A 24210-nucleotide genomic window follows, 5' to 3' on the forward strand; every position below is an offset into this window, starting at 1 on the left:
GGAATTAAAAAAAAATAAAATACATAAATCAGCCCCTAAAGCCAGTTTCCCTTAGCAACATGAAATTTGGTAGGCACATCTATCTGAAGTAGACCCACAAAAAACTGTCAAGAAGTCATGCTAGGAAAGACACAAGAAGTCTGCCATTTGGGGTTAATTTTGGCCCCTAAGAGTTCAAAATCAAACTCAGCCCCCAAAGCCCATTTCACTTAGCAATATGAAATTTGGTAGGCATGTCTTTCGTGAGTAGACCCACAAAAAAGTCTCCAGAAGTCATGCCAGAAACGATACAGGAAGGCTGCCGTTTTGGCTCAAAGTTGCACGCAAGCCTAAGAAATCTTGGCTCTGTTCATACTGGCGATTGCGTAATAAAAACTGGCTTAGCAGCAACTGTTTTTTTTTTTTATTTTATTATTATTATTTTTTTTTTTGAGGTGTTCTTTTATCTGAAATTATGAATTGCTTGCTTTTGGCTGCTCATTTCTACACCAGCAGCACTTTGTAAACAGGTTATTATTATAACATTATTATACCTTTTCAAACCCTCCAAAATATGGAAACCACCAATCTACATGTATATGGAATTGGAATTTTCACTTCAAAATGACACCAAACTTTGCTGTCCTCTTGTTGACTTCCTGTTTTGATCCCAACGTCAGCCCGTTGAGGTAACTTTATTGACATAGGGCTGTTTTTTAAACTGAAGCTGGATTTGAACAGCGTCATTTTGACTGCTCATTTATACAAAGGTGGCATTTCGGAGCCGAGGTTTCGTCACCTACATTCTTGCTTGCTTCCTGTTTCAAACGCTGTGGCTTCCCATTTAGGCAGCGACAGTATCTGGCTGTTTGTTTACCCAAGATTATAATACATGACAAATAATCACAAGATTTTGTTTTCATTTTGGCTGCTCGTTTGAACGACAATGAAGTTTCGGAAATTGAGACGGTTTCAAACCGGTCTCAAAGTAGACACACCAAAAGACGATACCCGTTTAGTCCCCTAAAAGGTGCCTCATTTCCCAAACAGAGAGGAAAAACATTCATGATTGTTTTTTTTTAACTGAAAGGGAAAGAATGGTTTTGGCCACTCATTCACACAAACACTTACTCAATTCTCTCAGCGGACATTTTTTTTCTCTTCAAAACAGCAACGTTATCACACGCGTTTAGCCTAAAAGTAGCGCTTAAAGAATGGCTATGACGGGCAGTGTCTGAGTGCGCACACTGCTGCTCTTTGTCAAGGTCACGCCGTCATCTAAAGGAGAAGCGGTCCGACCTTTTCCCTTCCACCGTCGTTGGCCTGCTCCTGCTCCTTCCAGCACTCAACCCGCCTTCTTCCTCAACCGCGCCCCCCCCCCCCCCCTGGCCCCCCTCCCCGAGCTCCACTTTTCTAAATAAGGCCTCCTCGCCCCCCCCCCCCCTTCCTCACCACGAGCCACCCCCAGCCCTCACTCAATGCCGCCTCCTGTCAGACAGCTCGCCCCAGTTTAACCGCCGACCGGGGCCAAAATAGAAAAGCTCTCTCCTTGACGACGTCTCCGCCATGTCCTCGCTCACCCGTCGCTGCCCCCCGCCCACTGAACCCCCCCCCCCCCCCTTTACTCGCAGTGTCACTTTACAGTCAATAAAAAATGCCAGGGAGGGAATGTAACACATTTTTTCACGTTATCTATCTTGCAAAGGGATTCCATCCCGTTCTTTATGTATTAGCAGAGCTGGGCATTTTACTACAAATTGAGCGTCCGTCATTCGGCATCCGTCTGCAGCGTGGCTACCCTTCCGTCGTCCGTCATTCGCCTTTTTTGACGGGGGTGGGCAAAAAATAGTACCCGTCTATAGGCCGGTGCGCCTCTAATTTTAAACGGCCATCCGTCGGCGAGTCCCACTAAACTTTCACTCACTCACATGTTAGAGTGTTGGCGGCATGTCATGCACGGTTGGGACTATTTAAGAATAACAACACAAATGGGACAGTAACAACTTTCGCCATACCTATTGCACAAATTTGGGGTTTGATGACTTTTTTTTTCTGCTTGCTGAGTTCAGAGCAAGTATTATATCATGCACTGTCGATGATGGCAAAAAAAAAAAAGTATGACTTCAAAAAGCCAGCTTGACTTTCATTTTCACCCTCAACCAGGGGCGGAGCCAGAAGGTGGCTAATGGGTGGGCCTGGAAAAATCAGGGTGGGCCTGTATATTTTTCCCACTGAGCACCAACCTCCTGTTCCGACATATCGTATATTCAAATAAAATGACAAACTGAATAATATAAAGTTCAGATCTTCCGTAGACAACCACAATTTTGCCATTCTTAATCTTCAATAAAATAATTTAAAAAAAAACAGAACAAAACACAAATTCAAAAATAATTTAATAATAACTTCATACATTTTTAAAATTCTCAATTTTTTCATGAATCTCACTGGGTGGGCAGTCTGTCAATCTGGGCGGGCCTGTGCACACCCAGGCCCACCCATGGCTCCGCCCCTGCCCTCAACTGCAGGTTTGTCCAAATGTCGTCTCAACAGCATATCGTCGCTGTCATGTGAAAAACACTTATCTCCATTTTTTTTTTCATTTTTTCAAATGTTTACATGAATGGTGTTTCCGCACCACAGACATCGCATTAATGTGAAATTTTAAAAAGTTTCCACAATTGGGGATGTGCAAGTGTTTTTCATGGTACAACAACGATATCATGGACTGTCTTGAACGTGGCCTTTTATTAGTTTCTATGAATATTCTTGAATTTCCATGACTTTTTTTTTTCTTTCTGACTATTTCTTTTTGTTTCTTCCCGAGTTCAGAGGGGCGTGGCAACAGGCAGTATAGGCTCCTTGTGAGGATTAGCGCATTGGATAATGGATGGATGGATGGATGGATGATGTAAAAGCAGCCAATCGGACTTTCATCTTTCCCGTTGATTGTTGCTTCCGTATTTCTCGCCAGATTTTGTACAGCAGCATGTCACGCACTGTTGTGTCAGAGACCTTCAATGAGTTTCCAGGACAGTTCTGGACTTTATATGACGTTTTAACGACTTCCTATGATGAGTCTTTGACTGTAGGCTACAGTAGGCTACATGACTTTTCGATGAATATTTTTTGCTTCTTCCCAAGAGACGTAGCGAGCGGCTCGCAGCGTGTCACGCACTGTCTTGACAAAAGAAGCTTCTTCCGATGACAAGGACAACATTCGGATGTCATTTGACGTAAAGGCAGCCAGCCTTACTTATTTTTGTTTTCATTTTCTTCATTTTCTCTTTTATTTTTGTCTTACCATTGACTTTGTTGATTTTTCTTTTATTTATTTGTTTTTATGTTCATTGATTTCTTCGGGCTATTTGTTTTCTTCTTGTGCAGTTCCGAAATATTTAGCAACAAGCAGCATGCCATGTACTCTTGATGATGACTTTTTTTTTTTTTTTTAACTTTCTATCACATCCTCTCTGACTTTTTGCGATTTTTTTTTTCTTGCGGAGGTTAGCAAGGCGTTGCAGCAAAAATATATCATGCACTGTCCTCACTACGACTTTTTATGATGTTTTATTATGTGTCTCTTTTTGTGGTTTTATCATGACGGCAGTGTCATTTTGATATTTGGCAAATTTTGGCATTCAAACTCAGGCTGGATTGATTAAAACGGACTCAATTGTTTTCTGACGGTTTTTTTTAAGGTTGTTTTTAGTTTCTTTCTATTTTCTTTTTTTTGTCACACAAAATTTTCCATCTATTCCCACACAAAATAGACGAGGGCAGGTGTGTGGCATTGTAGCCTTTCCTACCTTTGTGCAGTCCCCCCCCCACCCCCCATTAAATGTGCAGTCATTGTAAACTTGAAGGTCACCTGCACACACACTCTCACACACACAATTAATCAAACGCGATTAGTTGGCTCGCCCCCTGTGAGCCTGCGGCGCCATTTATGAGTGAAGAATAGCAGATGATGCGCACGCCTGCCTCACATCCGGCTTGTATTTTCCATGCATGAACTTCCAGGAATTGTGGGAATTTTGCCATTCCAATACACATCCAAGGCTAATTGCTAACTGCTAGCTCGTCCGAAAGAGAAAAGTGTTGGTTACGCTGGCCGGGATGATGTTGAAGAAGAGGGAAGATCAGTGGGTGCCGGGTTTAGCTCGCACAATCGCAAATGATTCCGCAGGAAGTTGAAATTGGATGGCAGGAAGTAACACGATAAGTCGCCAATGAAGACTTTATGCATGGATGGAGGGATGAATGAAGAGAGGCAGCGAGGGAATGAGAGGACCGACATTTTCATCGCGATTATCCGGCAGAAAGCAATCTCATCTGGGAGAGTGGTCCAGTACTTACACACACACACACACACATTCATGTACACACTACTCAAGTGGCCACAAAAGCTTCGCTTCACCTCATTTTGCCTGGGAAATTCCCACAATTTTGTTGCTTTTCACCTCCACATTTTCATCCAAGTGTCAGTGTGCGTGTGTGTGTGTGTGTGTGCGCGTCTACTTACGAAGTTCCTCCCACTTGTTTGTATTGTTTCCTCCACTCGTCTTGCCTTCCCACCCACCCGCCAGACTGCGGGGAAGCCTTAATATGCTTTCTGATTCTCGTTTGAACTCAACATCAATTCCACCAGAGTGACTCATTAAAATATGAGTGCCTGTGTGAAAAAGCAAATTTGGCTCAGTCAGCTCGCCCCTGGAAGTTTTGGGAAAATTCAGCCTCCGAAGGTGGTTTCCCTTAGCTGTGAGAAATTTGGCTGGCGTGTCTTTCATGAGTAGACCCACAAAAGAGTCTCAAGAAGCCATGCCTGAAGGGACACAGGAAGGCTGCCATTTTGGTTTGAAAGAGCTATTGAAAGGTCATTTGGGCCATTTTCAGGGGACTTTCAGTTAAAATTCTGTCCACAAAAACTGTTTCCCTTGGCAATTTAAGATTTGGTCAATGTCTATCATGAGTAGACCCGCAAAAAAAGTCTCATGAAGTCATGCTCGAGAAGACACAGGAAGTCTTTTGGGGTTAATTTTGGCCATCTCCAGGGGTCCTTGACTTGAAAATTCAGCCTACAAAACAGGTTTCTATTAGCCAAATTAGATTTGGTAGGCCTGTCTATGGTGAGTAGTCCACAAAAAAGTCTCAAGAAGCTATGCACGAAAAGACACAGGAAGTCTGCCGTTTTTGCTCAAAACAGCTATTTTAGGGTCATTTGGGTCATTTCCGGGGCCTTCAATTAAAACTACAGCCCACAAAACCCGTTTTCCTTAGCAACAGGAAATTTGGTAAACATGTCTAACGTGAGTAGACCCACAAAAAAAGTTTTTTTGGGAGGTTAATGTCAAAAGGTTTTTGCGGCTCCCAGTGTTTTCTTTTCCGTGGAAACCGGGTCGAAATGGCCCTTAGCTTGTTAAAGTTTGCCGACCCCTGTACTCGACGGATGGGTGTGGCTAAATTGCGAAATATTTCAGTTGAACTGATTGTGTGTAGGCGCAGCATGGCAGCGAAGATTGATGACTCGCCACAAATGACAGAACTCAAATATCCAACCAAATTTCTGTAAGTCAGCCCCCGAAGCCAATTTCACTCAGCAACATAAAATTTAGTAGACAAGTCTGTCATGACCACAAAAATAATCTGACAAGCTTGTCGGAAAAGACAGTGGAAGTCTGCTATTTGGGTTTGAAGCAGCCATTTCCTGGATTTGCTGTCGAAACTGTCCTAGAGATTGTGTCAGATTGCAAACAAATGTGACCAACTATTTGACAGATTGTCAACATAAAAAAAATGCCATTGTGTTTGGTTAAGCATCCCACAGTTTTTTTTTCTAAAATTCAGCCCTTAAAGGGGAAAATCAACACATTTTTTTCAAGAATATGTTCCCAACAGGGCCCACTAGGTGAAACACGGCATTCTGATTAATATTGCGTTTGTGGAATGTGAGTTAAGCGGCAAAATCTACACCTTTTTAGCTATCTCGGGCGGCGGCCATTTTGTCACATCTGTCGACTGAAAATGACATCACGACTCAGCTTCAGAAAACAGGTCCGCCGTGATTGGTCTTCGCCTGAGCCCTGAGCAGTTGTGATGTCATTTTCGGTCGACAGAAATGACAAAATGGCTGCCCCCGGAGATGGCTAAAAACGAGTGGATTAACTCTTATTCCACAAACGCAATATTTATCAGAATGCCTTGTTTCAACTAGTGGGCTTGCATCGAACATATTCTTGAAAAAAATATGTTTGGGTTGACTACCGCTTTAAGAGAGTTTCACTAAACTACATGAAATTTGTAAGACATCTCTTCAGAATGGACCCCCCGCCCCCCAAAAAAAAAAAAATCACAAGATAACCCCCGGTTGTGGTTGTGGCGGCGGCCATTTTAGGGTCAATTGGTCCACTTGCCTCCAGCCGTGCTAAGCTAATCAATAAGAGTTAACAGTACTGATACTAATGCGCCTTTTGATTGTGCTCATTGTTGTAATTGTTTATTGATCGATGGTGACCCCTACAGTCTGTGAACGTTTACAATTTGCTGCCATTGATTGTTTGGCGGGCAGCACGGTAGCACTTAACAGTTCTGAACACCGGAGTTCAAATCTGGACTCGGGTGCGAGTTGCGTCCAGGTACTCTGGCTTCTTTCCACGTTCCAAGAAATTTATGGTAACTTCATTTGTGACTGAATCCTCCGTCAGTGGGAACGTGAGTATGAATGGTTGCCAAGTCTGTATGTGTCCTGGACGGAGGATTGTTTGGCCTTGGCAGAGGTTCGAATGGTTCGCTGCCTTGATTCAAACGGACCTTCTCATGATGGTTTTAGTGCTTCTTTGAACAACTCCTCCGTCATTGATCTTTTTGCCACCCCCAAAAAAAGGGCCCGCTAAAATTCATTTGTCCAAACATGTCATTCTCGCCACTCGGGTCCAACATGAGTGTTTCTTCTCGTCCTACTAAACGCTATCAAAGCAATAGTGTAAGGGGACGTCCGGTGTAAGCCAAATATGCAGACCGCCGCTTATGATCTTTGGCACGGAAAAGCATTGACGAAAAGTGAGATTCTTCTTGAATTAGAAGCATGTGCTGGACGTTTCTCAATTATGCAGGAACATATGGCAAGGCCCGCACGTCTGGTTCTGTTACATCGCAAACATTCCAGGAATTCGAACCCTTTTGGGGCGTGATGCTTCTTGGAGATTACTATCAATAAATACCTCGCCTCAGTCGCCGGGGCATGTGAAGGCCTCGCGTGTCCTTCCCGTCACGGTCACCGGTTCTTCGGTGTTGTGCTGTAAGGGGACACCTGGACACTTTTTCGTCCGCCGGCGTTTGATTTAGCAGCTGCTCGGCGCGGCCACGTTGAGAGGTCAGAAGTGAGCTCGGGGTTGATCCGTACATTTTTAATTTTTGCAGGGGGGGAAATTCAGCCCCCGAAACTTAGGAAAATGGACATTGGTAGACTTGTTTATCCTGGATCGACCCGTAAAATGTATCAAGGAGCCATGCCTGAAAAGACACAGGAAGGCAGCCATTTTGGATTTGATGCAGCCATTTTTAACTCATTTTGCAAAATTGTCTCCATAGAGCCACTTGGAATTTTTGGGGGAAAATTCAGGCACTGAGGCCAGTTTCGCTGAGCAATGTGAAATTTATTTGGCATGTCTATTGTGAGCGATCTCTGTCATGCCTGAAAATATAGACAAAGTCGGCCATTTTCTTTGGTGTGCTAGGGTCAGTTTTTGCCAAATTGCCGTTTGTTTTGGGTTTTGATTTTCAAGCCATATAAATCGCCATCACCTGAATATTCAGAAACGCACCTAATCAATGTTCATCCCTGTTACGGTTGTCACCTCTGAAAATGGACTTGGTAGCGCCCAAGCAATGTTGTTGAAAATTCTAGCCCAAAGCTATCTTCCCTTAGCCACCTGAAATTTGGTAGTCATGTCTATCATGAGTCGATCGTCCCGCCCAAAAAAGTGTCATAGAAGCCGTGCCCAAAAAGACAAAGCAAGTCTGCCATTTTGGTTTGACGCAGCCATTTTTAACTGAATTTGCAGTAGCATTTCGTCGCTGTCATGTGAAAAACACTTATCTCCGTTTTTTTTTCATTTTCTTATTTTTACACGAATCACGTAAAAAAGTTTCCAAAATTGGAGATAAGTGTTTTTCACAGGAGGATTTGCGACTTCCCAAATGGTCTCGTAATTTTTGGTAAATTCAGCCACAGAGGCCAGTTTCATTCAAGAACCTGAAATTTGGTAATCATTTGTATCATGAGTAGGGAAAAAAAAAGTCTCAAGAAGTCCTTTCCGTGTGGGGGCATACCCACACATTCCCTCCATAGTCATCATTCGCACGCATACACGGACACGCAGGACTATGGTCATGCACACTTACAGGGACCGCAATGGAAATAAGCCGACGGCTTTTCTGCGTTTTTATCCCTTTGGCGGCAGGTGTGCCGATGTATATTTTAGACATGTTTTGTTGCCAATAAACATTTCAATCAATCAACTCTCAACAAGACGCAGGAAGTCTGTCATTTTCACTTGAAGCGGACATTTTTGAGTCATTTGGCCATGTTTGATTTGATATAGTGTGGAGTTTGTTTGTTTTTTTCCCATTGTGCCCACAAAGTGACTTTAACATGGCGACATGAAATTTAGTTGACATAACCAAAAAAAAAAAAAAAAAGTCATACAGCAACAGACAGAAAGTTGGCCATTGTGGTTGTGAGTGACCATATTCAACTTGGCCATTTCTAACCATCTCGCCCTTGAGATTTTGTCCAAAAGTGCGACCACGTTTTCAGCGTGAATGACTGCTAACGCTAGCGGGCGTCTTCTGCCAGTGTGTCCTGTATGGAAACTCAACGATTTTTTGATTTCGTCTGTCGGTATTCATCGGTCTGATGCGACGGGTAGTGGAAGATTGGAAAAGAGCGGCGAGGCGACGCTTCGGCATGGCCGCGCTTCAACATCACGGTGCCTCCAAAATGGCTTTGTCAAGGAATATGTGTGTGTGGGGGTGCGTGTGCGTGCGCGCGTGCCACACGCACAACACACACACAAGGAGGCAGAAATGATTCAGCACTATTCGCCAGAATGTCAACTGAATGGGCGCCATTGTGTTTCCAACTGCGCTATCTTGGAGACTTCTTGGCTGGCCTTCGCGACCACGCACACACACCCACACTCACACACACACACACACACACACACACGCTGAAAGTGTGCTTCTGACTCACTGTCAATTTTCACTTTGTAAAAAAAATGTACACGGAAGAACACTAACAGAAATGGGAAGATGTCAGACATCTCAATCATAGCATGTTTAGTTCATTTATTGCCAGAAGTTAGCAAATACAATTGCTTATAACAGGAATCTTGATTTTGTGTCGTTGCAAATGAGTTGCATCACTTAGCGTAGCGATCCTTTTGAATTTTTGCAGAAATGCTAACATTTAAGGGTCATGTATTTGGGGGATTGCGCCGTAAAAAAAAAGAAGGGGGGAAAAAAACAGTTGCATATTATTTCTATTGTACACGGTTGAATGGATCGTTTAACATTTAAAATCAACCCAAACATATTTTTATCAAGAATATGTTCTATGCTGTCCCACTAGTTGGAACAAGGCATTCTGATAAATATTGCGTTTGTGGAATAAGAGTTAATCCACCTGTTTTTAGCCATCTCTGGGGGTGGCCATTTTGTCACTTCTGTCCACCGAAAATGACATCCTAACTACTCAGGGCTCAGGTAACGACCAATCATGCCTGACCTGTTTTCTGAAGCTGAGCCGTGATTGGTCGTTACCTGAGCCCTGAGCAGTTGTGATGTCATTTTCGGTTGACAGATATGACAAAATGGCCGCCCCGGAGATGGCTAAAAACGGGTGGATTTTGCTGCTTAACTCATATTCCACAAATGCAATATTAACCAGAAGGCCTAGTGGGCCTGCTGGGAACGTATTCTTGAAAGAAATATGTTTGGGTTGACTTCCGCTTTAAGCACATTTGGAGCAGGAACACATTTGAGAGGGGATAAGGCGATTTCAGACTGGCAACACCTGACTTGGATGGATGGATGGATGGATGGATGGATGGACGCTGAAAGATTTGAGGACATTTGAAACGGCATTTGTGAAGCAAAACTGCTTTTTGCGTCTTTCCCTGAAGGCAGCCCATGGCTTAAATGGAAGTGCGGATGGAAGGATGATTGGGAAAATCACTGTTGTGAGGGGAATAGTAAAGTGTCCCTCAAGACAACGTCTGACTTAATTGAAGGGATGAATGGATCAATCGACTGATTGATGCGATGGCATTCACGGACTTTTTGGAAGTATCACTCGGTTGTTTTACTCTTCAAGTTGGCGGCCTGCTACAAGAGCACTGCGTATTTTTCACTCAATCTTTCAGGTTTTTTTTGGGGGGTGGTCATTTATTGTTTATTGTATATCATGTGGACCCATTGTACCACTGGCCTATGGGAGCCCATTGCCACCAGTAAAAAAAAAAAAAAAAAAAATCCGCCAGTAAAAAAATAAATAAATAAATAAAATAAATGTTTTTGTTACTTTGGAAGAAGCCCATTTCCGCCAGTAAATTTTTCTTTTAAGTAAAAAAAAAATAGAATAAAAATCGTTCACGTGCAAGCCCCATCCACAGGCAATCTCCGTTTGAGCGACAGAGTGTCGCACTCAAAGGGCATGCGAAAGTTGACTTTATGAAGGCATTATTGTATACTCGTATTTGACAACGTGTGTTAAAATGGTGTGAGTTGTGGTTTTGTAGGCCTTTATGCGATATAGACCATTACTTTTTTTCTCCACTGGTGGAATTAGGCTTCTGCAAAAAAAAAAATCCATTGGCGGAAACAGGGCTTCTGCAATTAAAAAAAAAAAAAAAGTTTTGTTTTTTTTTTACTGGCAGGAATGGGCTTCCATAACTGGCCCATACAGACAGCCAAAAATGTTGTAGTGTATTTACCTTCTTCATTTGAGGACATTTGGAACACAATTGAACACACAGATCTTTGATTGGGACAGTGCTGAAGGTAGCAGATAGCTAGCTAGCTATTTAGCTATCCAGCTAGCTAGCTAGCTAGATAGATAGATAGATAGATAGATAGATAGATAGATAGATAGATAGGGTTTGGTGGAGAGCACTGTTGTTGTGAAAGGTTTTTTTTTCTTTTTTTTTTCAGCCACACATGCATTTACAGTGTTGAGTGACGAGGCCGAGGTTTGACCTCAGACACTTAAACACACATAACAATGAGGGCCACTGTACCGGAATCAACAGCAGTCTTGTTCCTCCATCACACACACACACACACACACACACACACACACACACACACAGCCCTCCAAACATGTCAACACAGGAAACAGACATTACAGTATATCCACCAGTGCGGCTAATCCTCCATGTTGAAAAAGAATCTGTCTTATTGTTGGCAAAAGTAGAAGTCTGCATGGTAAAGTCATTTAAACACACTCATAATAGACAATCGTGTGTGTGTGTGTGCGTGTTCGTACGTGCGTGTGCTTGTGTCGCACAAACACTGGGCCTGTTATGTACTGTGCTACAGTAGCGCGTGCACACACACACGCACACACTGTGTGAATGTGCAGCGAAATGCTGTGTGAATACAAATGAAGCCCCAGGATGTAAGGCGTCGTCGTTGTTTTTAACCACATCATAGCCCTCATGTGAAAATATGCCCCCTAGTGGCTGCGAGCAGCACATGGGTGATGCCGAAGTAATCCGATCGGGCACTCGTGGTCATCACCTATTTGATATTTCGGTAAAAGTTGTATCTATACCTTAATCTAAATGCGCATGCAAAATCTACACGTTTTCCCCCTGGTGGCTGTGGGCAGCATGGCGTCGACATCAGCGCAAACTGGTTTGACGTCTACGGCGATACCAAGACATCAACCCTATTATGTCTCTTCTTGCCTCTGATCTTTCTGGTGAGAAATCTGGTATTTCGAGGGGGGTGGGAGTCTTTTATTCACTGACGAAACCGCCACAAAGCAGCTAATACATTACAGCAGTCCGATCAAACAGTTAAAGAGGACGGCAACCCAAACATGTTTTTTTTTTTCAAGAATATGTTCTATGCAAGCCCGCTAGTTGAAACAAGGCATTCTGATAAATATTGCGTTTGTGGAATAAGAGTTACTCCACTCGTTTTTAGCCATTTTGTCACTTCTGTCGACTGAAAATGACATCACAGTTGCTCATGGCCCAGGTAACAACCAAACACGGCTGACCTGTCTCCTGAAGCTGAGCCGTGATTTGTCGTTCCCTGAGCCCTGAGCAGTTGTTGTCATTTTCGGTCGACAGAAGTGACAAAATGGCCGCCCCCTGAGATGGATAAAAACGGGTGGATTTTGCTGCCCAACTCATATTTCATTTGAATCATAACGCCTTGTTTCCACTAGTAGGCTTGCATAGAACATATTCTTAAAAAGTTTGGGTTGACTTCCCCCTTTAAGGCGAGTCTGTGACAGTCTGTGACTGTGTGACGTCAGAGAAATCTGATTGGACGGTTGAGGCGATGCCAGGATGTCCAGGACCAGTCGTCCCCTCCTGCAGTTGAATAACTGAAGGCTCACTATTGGCAGACATATTAGGGAGGCTTGTTCATGAGTTGAAGAAGAAGAAGAAGAGCACTTTTGTCCAGAGACGCTCTCTGCGGGCTTCTCTGTTCCCGCCACATAATGCAGCATTTTATAAAGAAGGGGGAGAGGGTGACGCTCTGTAGAATTCGACTCAGGTATTAGTTGCCTAATGCAAATTTTCATAGTAGCACAATGCACAAGGAGATGATGGTAGAATGCGTAACAAGCAACAGACAAGATGGAGTCGTCTTCTGGCTTTGTCTGTTCTCACGATTGGCCAGGAAATGAGGCGGATTCTGCCAAAACACACAAAAAAACAAAGAAATGTTAAGCGCAGGAAATTACAAGTTCAGCTGAGAGATTTTTTTTGTTTTTGGGAAAGTCTCGCGCCTTGATGATTTTGTGTCGAAAGATACTTTGCCGTCGCACACAGGGAATCGTGTTTTTTGTGCGTTTACAAGAGTCTTGATGTTAAAATTGGGCAACGGTCACGACAGCGGCCAGCCATTCAAAAGTTGTTTTCCTCGACATGCGTGGAAAAAAACTGTTGGCGCCCGTCAGAAATAACTTCAATCTGACTAAAGGAAGTCCGTGCACGAATGGGTGGTGATTTAAATGAAGTAACGAATTGGCCGTTGAAAAACAGCGAATCAGAATATTCCTATTCGAGTCAGAACGCGTCCTAGCATGTTGTTGTCAGAGAGGACGGCGCGTTCGGATGGCGCTTATGTCTCAGTATGTGTGACGTATTTTATCTACGTGAGGAGCGCACGTACGTGAAAGCGCCGATTTGTTCGAGCAGATGCCCAGAAGTAGTTACGGAAATATGTGGCCGGCCAACACCGTCCCAGCAAGAAATGAAAAGGAGTTTGCAAACTCGGACGCTGGAACCTGAGAGGCAAACTATCCTAGCGCTAGCTAAAATGAGGCTAGTAGCAATGTATGCTGTCTTGACGTCCATCTGATGTAACATCAGGTTATCTTGTACTGATTTTTGCATTAGCACTCTAATATGCTAGTCATGTTCGCAGTGGGTGAAAATGCCTCGTCATCATAATCTGGAATCTAGATTGTCTTATTTATATGAAATACTCCGTTTTCCCCAGCTCAGTTCCTCAATACACAAGGCCTGTTTGAGGGTAATTTATTCGTCACTACAGAGAGGATCCTCACCCTGCAGCTCGTTGCTGCTGCTGCGAAGCAAGCTAGCTAGCTGGCAAGCTAGCTTCTTGATCGATTTGGCAATACAGTTAAATGCATCATCTAGTCATCTGGGTCACTTTATTGGAACCGGCACGGATCGGAATTGGCCATAAAATGCAGCGGAACCCCCCTCCCCCCTTGTGATGTCCTAGCCAATAACAGAAAAGTTTGAAAATAATTTGACCATGTTCAACCATGGTGTTTCCTCGAACTAGCATCACAGGCGTCTGCAAACTTGTAACTGATCATTCAGCCTGCTCAAAGGGTGCCAAGTCGTCACTGTGATGTTGGATGCCATGGTGTATACCGCGCTAAACATCGACTAGAGGAAGTGAATGAGAGATTTGTAGGTGATTAGAAAGAAAATAATCCACAAACACGTGAAAGATAAAGGCGAGTTATTTCTGTGACCACGGCGATTTCTTTTTTTTCTGCATACGCGTGAGTCTTTTAAAGCCGCGCGTCAGTCACTACAGTGGGCAGCCATTCAAAGATGTCAAAGTGACTGATGTGCAACTGGCCTCAAGGAGTCATGCCGATATGAAACTTTTGAAAAGCTGTCCACTGTAGTGACTGACAAAACTATTGTGCCCATTCTCATCTTTACTACTTTCGTGCATAAATGAATAATCAGCAAGTTAATTGTTGTTTCCATTAAAGGGACAGTAGTGTCCTAAAATAGGTCATGTGACGCCGCTGTTTCCCACGCTCCCCCAGCCTCTATTTAAATGACACACGCACACACACATTAAGTGGTGGCTCTCAAATAGTTGGCGCGGTCGGCGTGAATCCTGAAATGCGCCAGAAGCTTTTTCTGGGACGTTCCATGAAGGCGCCCAGCTCGGGGGTGCGCCCCCACGCAACCAAATGCAACACAAGCCGATCGCCACTCACGTCACTCACCGGTGGAATTCTGTTGGAGCTGCTAGCGGTCGGGTTGTTTTTGCTGCGCTAACACGGCGCCTTGGCAGAGTGGGCCGGGGTGGGCGGCACCTCATGATGGCGCTTGGCATCGAACCCGTGACCAAAGTGTGCGGCAAAGTGTCCAAACTTGTTGGGAAACAAATGCGCATCAATCTGTCAGTCAGGCAGGAGACCAGCCAGAGATAACAGGTTCTGGTGTGTGTGTGTGTGTGTGTGTGTGTGTGCGGTGAGGGAGAGAGCGAGAGAGAGAGTCTTGAGTTGTGCATCAGCCGCAAGAGTAGAGATTAGGGCTGGCTGATTTAATCGGCTAATGATAGCTATTCTTAAATCAGCAAAATGTGTTTTTTCCCCCCCATATTGACAAACACATTACAACATAAGACAACGATGATGACATTCAAGCAAACCAAAAAATCGTTAAAAAATTGTCCGATTTTTGCCGATTTTTCCCTGTTGTAGAGTTAAACCCATACTGAAGGACTGGATGTAAAACTGTCAAATGTTGTGCGTGTAACTCATATCTTTGTAAGCGCCAAAGGACCACGTTCACACAGCGTCTGTGCGCGCGCTACTGTAGCACAGTACAGAACAGGCCCATGTTTTAGTCGAGATTTTTTAATTACTCGATGAATCGGTTATCGGACTAAAAAAAAAAAATCCATATCAGTCCGGCATAGTAGAAATCTTCTCCAAATCTGTGATGTCAATGTTGGGCATCAGTAACTATAGTTTCTCATTTAAAAAAAAAAAAAAAAAAATGTATGTACATGGGTCTCTGCATCAGTCACACAGCGGATGACTTTTCAAAATATGTTTTCTGATATACACCCTTTAAAACTGCTGGGTTAAATAAAACCAAACAATGTTGGTCCAAAAATAGACCGAGCCACCACTTGAGTCAATTTGACCCAACTTTGGGTTTTGTATCAAACAACCCAATTTGTGGGGTGGTTTGTACCAAAAAATAGGCTTGTTTTGCTCTGTTGTTGTCCACAGCGGTGACCATTGCACCGCTTTGACATTTCAACGTTTCCTCGTCTTCATGGCTGACACAAATATCGCTAACTATGCAAATGAGTCTCAGTGGAGAATGGCAGATGAATGAGTTCAGATGTTTCGCTTCAGATTCTCCTTATAAGACAGCGTTTCACATCCTGTTGTGCTCTGCGTCGTTCACAGGGGCGCCGTTACCGAGCCCATCAAGCCACTTTTGTGCTCACTCAGCTGTTCCCGGCTGGTCCAAACACTAATGCATTACTGGAAAATGCTCCTGACGGCTTCTTCCAGCTTTCCTTTTTGTTTTCTGCACACGGGATTGCAGTTGCATCTGATTGTGTTGTCCTCACCCGCAAAGCTTTTTTTTTCCTTATGCACATTAAAAGTAGAGGCGCAACAGGTAATCGATGAATCGACAACTAATCGATTACAACAACAACAACAACAAATTCAGAAAATTAGACGGTATTAGTAGTAAACAAAAGTGTAAGCTGTCCTCACTTGGATCACTCGCAAAGCTTTTTTTTTCCTTCTGCACATTAAAAGTAGAGGCGCAACAGGTAATCAATTCATCGACAACTAATCGATTATGACAACAACAACAAATTCAGAAAATTGGCCAATATTAGTAGTAAACAAAAGTGTAAGATGTCCTCACTTGGCTCACCGGCAAAGCTTTTTTTTTCCACTTTAGCACAGAAAAAGTAGAGGCGCAACAGGTAATCAATTAATCAACAACTAATCGATTACAACTAACAACAACAAATTCAGAAAATTAGGCAATATTAGTAGTAAACAAAAGCAAAAACAAGTGACGTTAAAGCACAATCTCTACTTTTAGTAACAATCAAAGTACATTTTGTGAACGGTCAAGCCACATTGATTAGCAATCAATTATTGGTTAAAAATACCAGTACGTCAAAAATTAGAGCCGATTCAAAGAAACAGACTCAGTAGCCCATAATTACCCAGAAAGCATCTTTGGCACACAAAAAAAAATGTTAGCCGTTGTAATCAAGTTATGTTTGTGCATTTTCTGCACTGTCAAAGGGTCATTTAAAAAAAAAGATTTTTTTTTTTTAATCCAATTCATCGATTGACCTCTGCAAAAAAAAAAAAAAAAGGTTTTTTTTCTTATAAGACAATTTTATTCAGCAAAAAATGCCTTAGTTTTTCATGAAAAAAAAATACAATATTCATCTTGTAAGATTGCATTTTTTGTCAACATTTTACAATCAATAAAGGGCGTTTTTATTCATTTGACAAATTTCTCCTCATAAGAGCACGACTCAATTAAAAGTGAGCTTTGCCTCCCGAGTTTGGGCCAGTGTAACCCAAATGTTGTGGCTTGTACTCTCGCTTCCGCTCACACACTCAACGCGTGTGCATTATTTAAGAGTCACTTAGCACGCAGGCTTTCTCGACACGTTTGCCTCAGCCCGCCGCTGACCCGTAAGCTCGCCAGTGGAAGAAGCAAAAAAGAGGGAAAGCTAAATAAAAGCAATGAAAAATGGATGTGCTCTGACATGATGGGATGATGTCTCACTATGGTTAATCCAGGCCTTGAAATTGAAATACTGCATTTTGATTGGCCGGCCGAAGAGGAGACGAATGTCTGCACAAAAATGCGCCACAAAAGCCACCCTGGAGATTGATGTGTAACATCAAAGTTGTTTAAAAAAAAACAAAAAACAAAAAAAAACAGCGTTTTACAAACTCTTTTCATGGCCTGGAATTGTGGCATGATTCATTTTGTCTTGTGCAATCTCTGCTGAGGAAAAAAAAAAAAAAAAAAAAGAGGAAGAGAGACTGAGGAAGTTCCCAGTTCAAAATATCTCCGGTGTTTGCAAATGGAGGACGCACCTGCACGGGGGACGGTCAGTTGATGGACAAAAGAGTGACATGGCGCCAGATGCCGCTGAATGGTAAGATTTGAATTTGGAAGCATGCAACACAGATGTGAAGCGTCTCATCTGTGTTGCATTACAAAAACATTTACAGCAAGATTGTAAAAAAAAAAGAATCGAATGAACACTGTAATAACACTCCGGAAAAGTACTCTGTGATATGCAGCAGGACCGCAAAAACTGAACCGTGCTATAGAATGGGTCGACTTATATGACTTCATGTACTTGTTAATCATTCGGGCTACAGCTATTGAATATATTTTTTAGAATCGATGACTTTACCGATTAGTCCATCAATTGATCAGCAGAGTAAAAGAAAGCAAAATAAAAGCAAATACAAATAAGTGCAACAATGAATATCTGCGACTTTGAATGCGCGTGGCTTTAAAAGCTAGGGCCTGGCCCGGTGAGTGCCGTGGGAGTCGGCGAATGAGAGCTGCGAGTGGGCCGTTGTGAGCTGCATTTAGCGGCTTGCCGTGCTAACCGTTAGCCAATCTGAATTCGCTCATTCCATGTTTGTTGCCAATGGCTCAATAAAGCGATTGGAAGTGCACAGGTGGCGGCTAACAAACAAAATCAGCGACGGCTCTTAACTTGAACTGCATTTGCGGACCGGAAATGAAAAAGTCACGTGACTCACGTCGATACAATCGTGTTGGTGATCAGAGGTGGGCTGCTGTGGCGCGGCGTTGTCGTTCTGCTTCTCTTCTAAGTGTGAACGTGTCCCAAACTTTTACAAACCCACTCCTTTTGACTTTTCTTTTTTGTATTTTGTTTATTCAAATTAGTCGATTAATCGTTTCAGCCCCGCACTCAGATGATATCTAAAGGCATAACCGCTGTTTCTGACAGCTGCTTTACATCTGTGTTGCATTAGAAGCTCGGTATCAAGTGAACAATGCTCGGTCAGCTTTTGTTTTGTTTCATTGCTTGCACCCCACCCTTATCTGCAACGCCCCCCAACCCCCCATCCCGCCCCCGCCCATGCAATTCCCTCCCCCACCCCCGCGGGTGCTCGTTAGGTGAGGTCAGTGAACTCGCTCGGACTCCGACAGAGGTTGTGCATAGTCCCTCAGATGCTTTGTAGTCTTGCCGTGGTTTTTATAAGCTTTTCTTTGTGCTGGACAGGAAGAAGGGGGATTTGGATGGGACACACACACACACACTGATTCCAACTTTATTGAGTTGTCAGGCTGGAGAAGCACTGCATCATTCGTCAGCGCACCTGCACAATTCTGCTGACATGGCTCGCTTAAGTGTGTGCGTGTGTGTGTGAGTGTGTGTGTTTTAATATACCTGTATATTTGTGCAAGCACTGTTTCTGGCAAGTGCTTCACATCTGTGTTGCATTACAAACTGAAATCGTTTCATACAGTATATATCTTAAAAAGTGTGCATTGTAACGTAGTAGAAGTTCTATGTTGTGTTTAGGGCTGCACCTAACGGTTATTTTACGAATCGATTATTCTGTCGTTTTGGGCCGTCCCGTCCCCAAAATGATGTTACCAGGGAAAAAAAAAAAAAAAAAGAAAAAAAAAGTCAATTCATTAAAAATAAAAAATCTTTTGTGGATTATTTATTTCACCCAACTTTTTGTTCGATATTGCGATTTGGATTCTTCAAATGAAGCTTCAATGCAATTACAACATACAAATATGATAGAAATATGATGACATCATACCATCAAATGCATTAAAAACTATAACTAACTTGAATAATGGAGTGTAAAAGTGCAAAAATCATAATGGGAATATTTCTGATTGGGTTATTTAAATGTGAAGAGGTAAACAGTTCCTGTTAAAAAGGGTCAGAAAGTCTCATATTCTTCTCAGCTTCTTTTCATTCAAAAGTTGCACTTTCATGTGAAAATGCTGCTCTAACAAAAACGTCCCTTTGCAAAGCTGAATCAAATAAAACATCATTTTGAGACCTATTACTGTGTCGATGTCAAAACTCGGTACTTTGGTACAAAATAGTACAAATATAATCAAATAACATCGCTGACGATAAGTATTTGTTGAAGTAGCACTTGTGGTTGTTTCCGCCTGTGCTTTCCTTTTCTCGAGTTGGATTTTCATTGGATGGCGGAGGTTTTTGTCCATCCTAACCTCGTGTAGACAGGTCGGATGTTTCCTTTGGCGTGTGTCACAAACACTTCTCCACCTGCAGCTCCTGGAATGATGAGCAGATTTGAGACAGCCGAATCAAAGTCGTTCCGACTGAACGTATTCTTGTCTGCTGTTGTCTTTCCCATGAACGTCCTGCATTTGTGTAAAGAATGTCTTACAGAAAACACATGTAACCGTCTTCTCCCTGGAGCTTGTGGTCGGCCTTCCGCTGACCGTTGTTGAAGCAACGCCGTGTCGTCGGTTGTTGTTGATTATGGCGGCGCCGTGTGGACCAACGCGGTCGTGTTTTGACAAAAGTCAAGCGCGTTTCCCATGCGCGGCGGGCCAGCGCGTAGCGTGGGGAAATCCTGAGCTCTCGCTGGCCTGTCAAGTTGGACTGAATTCCATTTCTATTTCCAGTGGCTGTGTGAAAGAGGAATAGCGATGAGGTCGTGAATCTCGTTTTGGTTAAACCATACTTTTCTTTTTTTGTTTGTTTTGGGGCTTTAGCGCCTAGACGTTCGAATCGACTTTCATCCTTATGCGATAGGAGGAAGTGAGTATGCCGCAAAGCAATTCAGGACATTTGTATTTAAACAAATTTTTTGGGGTGTGCTAGGATTGCTCCCATCCTCCTCAACGTTTGCTTAGTGCCAGTCAAAACGATACAGAACCCCCCCCCCGCAGGGCATGACAAAAGTCCCAATCAACTACTTGTAAGTCAATGTTTCATCAAAAGAGTCGCGAAAAAAAGGTCTCAAGGTCGAATTCTTGCCCAGTGCTGCTTTATTGTCTTTGCTTGAATTTCTTCTTGTTTTACAGCAGGTAGTTGACAAAATATGAGCATCATATTATGTGCAAGGTGATACGCTAACTTCTGAATGAGCAGTCCAAACAACGTAAGAGCAGACCAACCCCGAAGTATACCGTTCAAAAGAAAAGTTCCGAAGGAAACAATATTCTAGCAAATGAAATAAGATATATTCTAATTACTTTCCTTTCAGAGGTAACAAAAAACAGCAGTTACTCTGTTACTCAAAGCAACTTTGCAGATTTCAACCCCCACGCCCGCCCCCCCCCCCCCCCCCCCAGATCTTTACCTCCGCCCGCTCGGGGCGCATTTCGGGCTGAAGAAGACGTCAATGTCGGATGCCACCTGGCGGTTCAGACTGCGGTCGGTCGCATTGCAAAAATAATACATAAAATAAAAATCCCATAGGTATCCAATCTAGGACCACATTTGATCGTGGTCGAAAACGTTTTTGAGACAAATAACATGCGCTTAAATCGGACACTTCTTATTTACTTTCCCAAACCAGGGAAAGAGCCGCAACATGAGGATGAAAGAGCCGCGGGTCGCCGACCCCTGGGCTAACCTGCTAACTCATTTGATGGTAGATTTTCCTCATCAGTATGGTTTTTATCTTTGTGCTTTATATATGACCTTGTTTTTTTGTTTTTCATTACACCTTGTTGGACCAAAATCATCATCATCAAATTCTCGACCATTTGTAAGGCAATACGCTGGATGTAAATAACCCAAGATTGTCTCCGTCCCTTTTGGCTAGCTATTTTGTTTTTTTTTCCAATTTCTGTTACTCGTACAAAGTAACAAGCGGTTTTAAGAGTGTTGTCGTTTTTTGTTGTTTTTTTTTTACAGGATGAAAATGCGGCGGCACAGGGTGTTCTTGCTGTGCACGGTGGGCCTGTGCGTCATCTCCTTCCTGCACTACTACAAGGCCCTCCACTATGTGTCCCTACTGCGTGAGCTCTCCGCGCCCTACCCCAACATCAAGTCCTTCATCATGGTCAGCGGATTCTTCTGGCAGGAGAAGGGAGCCGGAACCGGCACGCCGCTCAGCCCCGCTGCCCCCGAGGAGGCGCCCCCGCTGCCGGTCCTCCTCCTGTCGGGCACCAAAGCCAGAGGGGGCGCGTCGTTGGGGGCGGCGGCGGCGGCGGCGGCGGCGGCGGCGCAGGGGGACGGGCTGGGGGCGGCTGACTTGGAAGGGACCGGCGTGGTGGGCAGTGCAGGACTGGAGATGAAGTTCAGGGAGGTGCCGGCGCCTCCTCACCCTTGGGAGAAACCCGACGAGAACCTGAGGGGGGACCTTCCAAGTCCGGTACGATGAAACAAAATACAGGAGAACAGCAACAAGGTTGCATGAAAAAATACTCGCGTATCAACGATATTGAAAACAGTTGGGTAAAGAAATAACCCGAAAGGGTCGAAAAGGGACTGACCCAACTTCTTGGGTTAAGCGAATAACCCAGTAAATGACCCAAAAATGGATTTGTGGGTTATTCATATTCATTCTTACGTTTAATGAAAAACCTCAAAAAATGGGGTCAGTCCCGTTTTCACCCCATTCGGGTTATTTTGACGCAACCATTTTTAGAGTTTGTCTGTATATAAAGGGTGTAAACAAAATACATACTTTATTTACACCGATGTGAATGTGGAGAGCAGCGAGACCGAATGTTTGATATTTATTATATTCGTCGACAGCTGTTTTCCATTTTTTTTTTTCCCGATCCAGCAGCGACAGGAAGACCGCCTTCCCCCACGGGATCCCACTCACCTGGCCCACCCGGCGGTGTTCCTCAAAGCCGGACCGACCTCGGACTCGTCAGAATCCATGGGCGACCTTCACACTCACACTTACCGGCTTCAGGACGACAAGACGGCGTACTTTGCCCGAACCCGAGCCGGAGCGCTCTGTTTCCGGCAGGGCACCGAAGTGGCCAGCCCCAAGGAGAACGGCGGGAAAGCGGCCGGCGCCGGGGAGGGCGTCCGCCCCGCCGCTGCCGGCCATCGAAAACCTCTGCAAGTCCAGCGGCAGGCCTTCATCACGCCCAAGTCCAAGACCAGGGTCGCGAGGGGCGGCCGGCGGCTGGTGAAGTGCGTGTGCCGGCCCGGCTGGCACGGACCCTACTGCGGGGTGCCCACCATGGTCTACCACTCCAACCTGCCCACCAAGGAGCGGCTGACGCCCCGAGAGACGCCCCGCCGCGTCATCAACGCCATCAACGTCAACCACGAGTTTGACCTGCTGCACGTACGCTTTCACGAGCTGGCGCAGGCCGTAGACCTCTTCCTCGTTTGCGAGTCCAACTTCACCGCCTACGGGGAAAAAAGACCTCTCAGGTGACCGCCTCGCTGCGGAGCTGCTGATGAAACTAGCTCCGAGTAATTAGCTACTAGCCCCAAGTAATTAGTTAACAACTATGGTGGACATCAAAGCTATCAGTGTTGGTCTAGTTACTTCCAGGAACCAGGCCAGGAGTGTCCAAATGGTCCCACGGTTGAAATTTGAACCGGGGATTTTTTTGTCGGACCATTGCAAGTTCCGACCATGGCTCCGTGTCTTACTTTCTGTTCTGGGGTACCGAAAGGGTCATGTTGACATTTTAAGATCCAGTAACCACGAGTACCAAGAGCTAATCATTCATGGAAACGCAATCTATACTTTGCATTTCAACTGCAGGAACTTCACCCTCAGGACTAGGGACTTCTGTAGGTCCGTTGTGTGTTTGGAACAGGGAAAGTGTTATGTGAATTTACTGGCGCGTTACTGTACTGGACGTAGAACCTGAACCGCACATTACAACCACAGGAACTTTAGATCCGGAACAAGGGACTTTTTTTTGCAGGACCAATGCATATTTGGACTGCGGGAACCTTTGTCTAAAAATAGTTTCTGGGTTACCAAAAAGGGCATATTTAGAACAGATTTAGTCGAAAGCATGCTAACCAAGGACTGAAGAAGTTCCTGGAACTTTAGTGAAGGCTGAGGCGATGACAACAAAGCAGTCAGTGTTGGAAAAATTAGCACCAAAATGACCTGTTTCTAGTTACCGGTAATTAGTTACATGACAGTATTACCGTCTTTAAAGTGTAACTGTGTTTTTTTTTTTTTCCTCCCTCGTGCGTGTGCGTTGCAGTTTTCTGCGTCTGCTCCTGAACGGTACTTACGACTATGTGCGCCACAAGATCCTGTACGTGTTCCTGGACCATTTCCCCGAGGGCGGCCGGCAGGACGGCTGGATCGCCGACGACTACCTTCGCACCTTCCTGACGCGCAACGGCATGTCGCGGGTGGAGGGCGGCCGGCCGGACGACGTCTTCGTCATCAACGACGCCGACGAGATCCCGGCTCGCGAGGGCCTCCTCTTCCTCAAACTGTTTGACGGCTGGACCGAGCCCTTCGCCATTCACATGCGCAAGGTGAGCGCGGATGGAAATGCTGTATCAGACAAAGAAAGCCCAAGTGGACATAAAATGCCGTTTTTCAATGGTGATTTTTTTCTGGGGGGGGGTTCAATGCTTCCTGAGGCTTTGCGAAAGAGGACTAAACCTAATAAGTGTCTTCTAAAACTGCCCAAAAGTCTTTCAGCTCACCGTGGAGCTATTTTGGCACACTCGACTTTTTGTTGTATTATTTCCTATATATTTTTC

General features: G+C 44.3%; 1 protein-coding gene across 2 annotated transcripts in view; it reads left to right on the forward strand.

Annotated features, from left to right (window-relative positions):
• Positions 1 to 24210, forward strand: part of mgat3b (beta-1,4-mannosyl-glycoprotein 4-beta-N-acetylglucosaminyltransferase b) — a 38422-nt gene that overhangs the window by 8075 nt on the left and 6137 nt on the right. For both annotated transcript variants that reach the window (XM_086033702.1, XM_086033701.1), the window contains 3 exons: positions 21415 to 21874; positions 22292 to 22899; positions 23697 to 23979. In XM_086033702.1, coding sequence (XP_085889828.1) covers positions 21416 to 21874; positions 22292 to 22899; positions 23697 to 23979 — 1350 coding nt within the window. In that variant the 5' untranslated portion in view covers position 21415. The remainder of the gene's footprint in view (positions 1 to 21414; positions 21875 to 22291; positions 22900 to 23696; positions 23980 to 24210) is intronic.

Source organism: Filicampus tigris, chromosome 6 (assembly GCF_054856515.1).
Source record: "Filicampus tigris isolate MCC_2025a chromosome 6, RoL_Ftig_1.0, whole genome shotgun sequence".
Lineage (NCBI taxonomy): Eukaryota > Metazoa > Chordata > Actinopteri > Syngnathiformes > Syngnathidae > Filicampus > Filicampus tigris.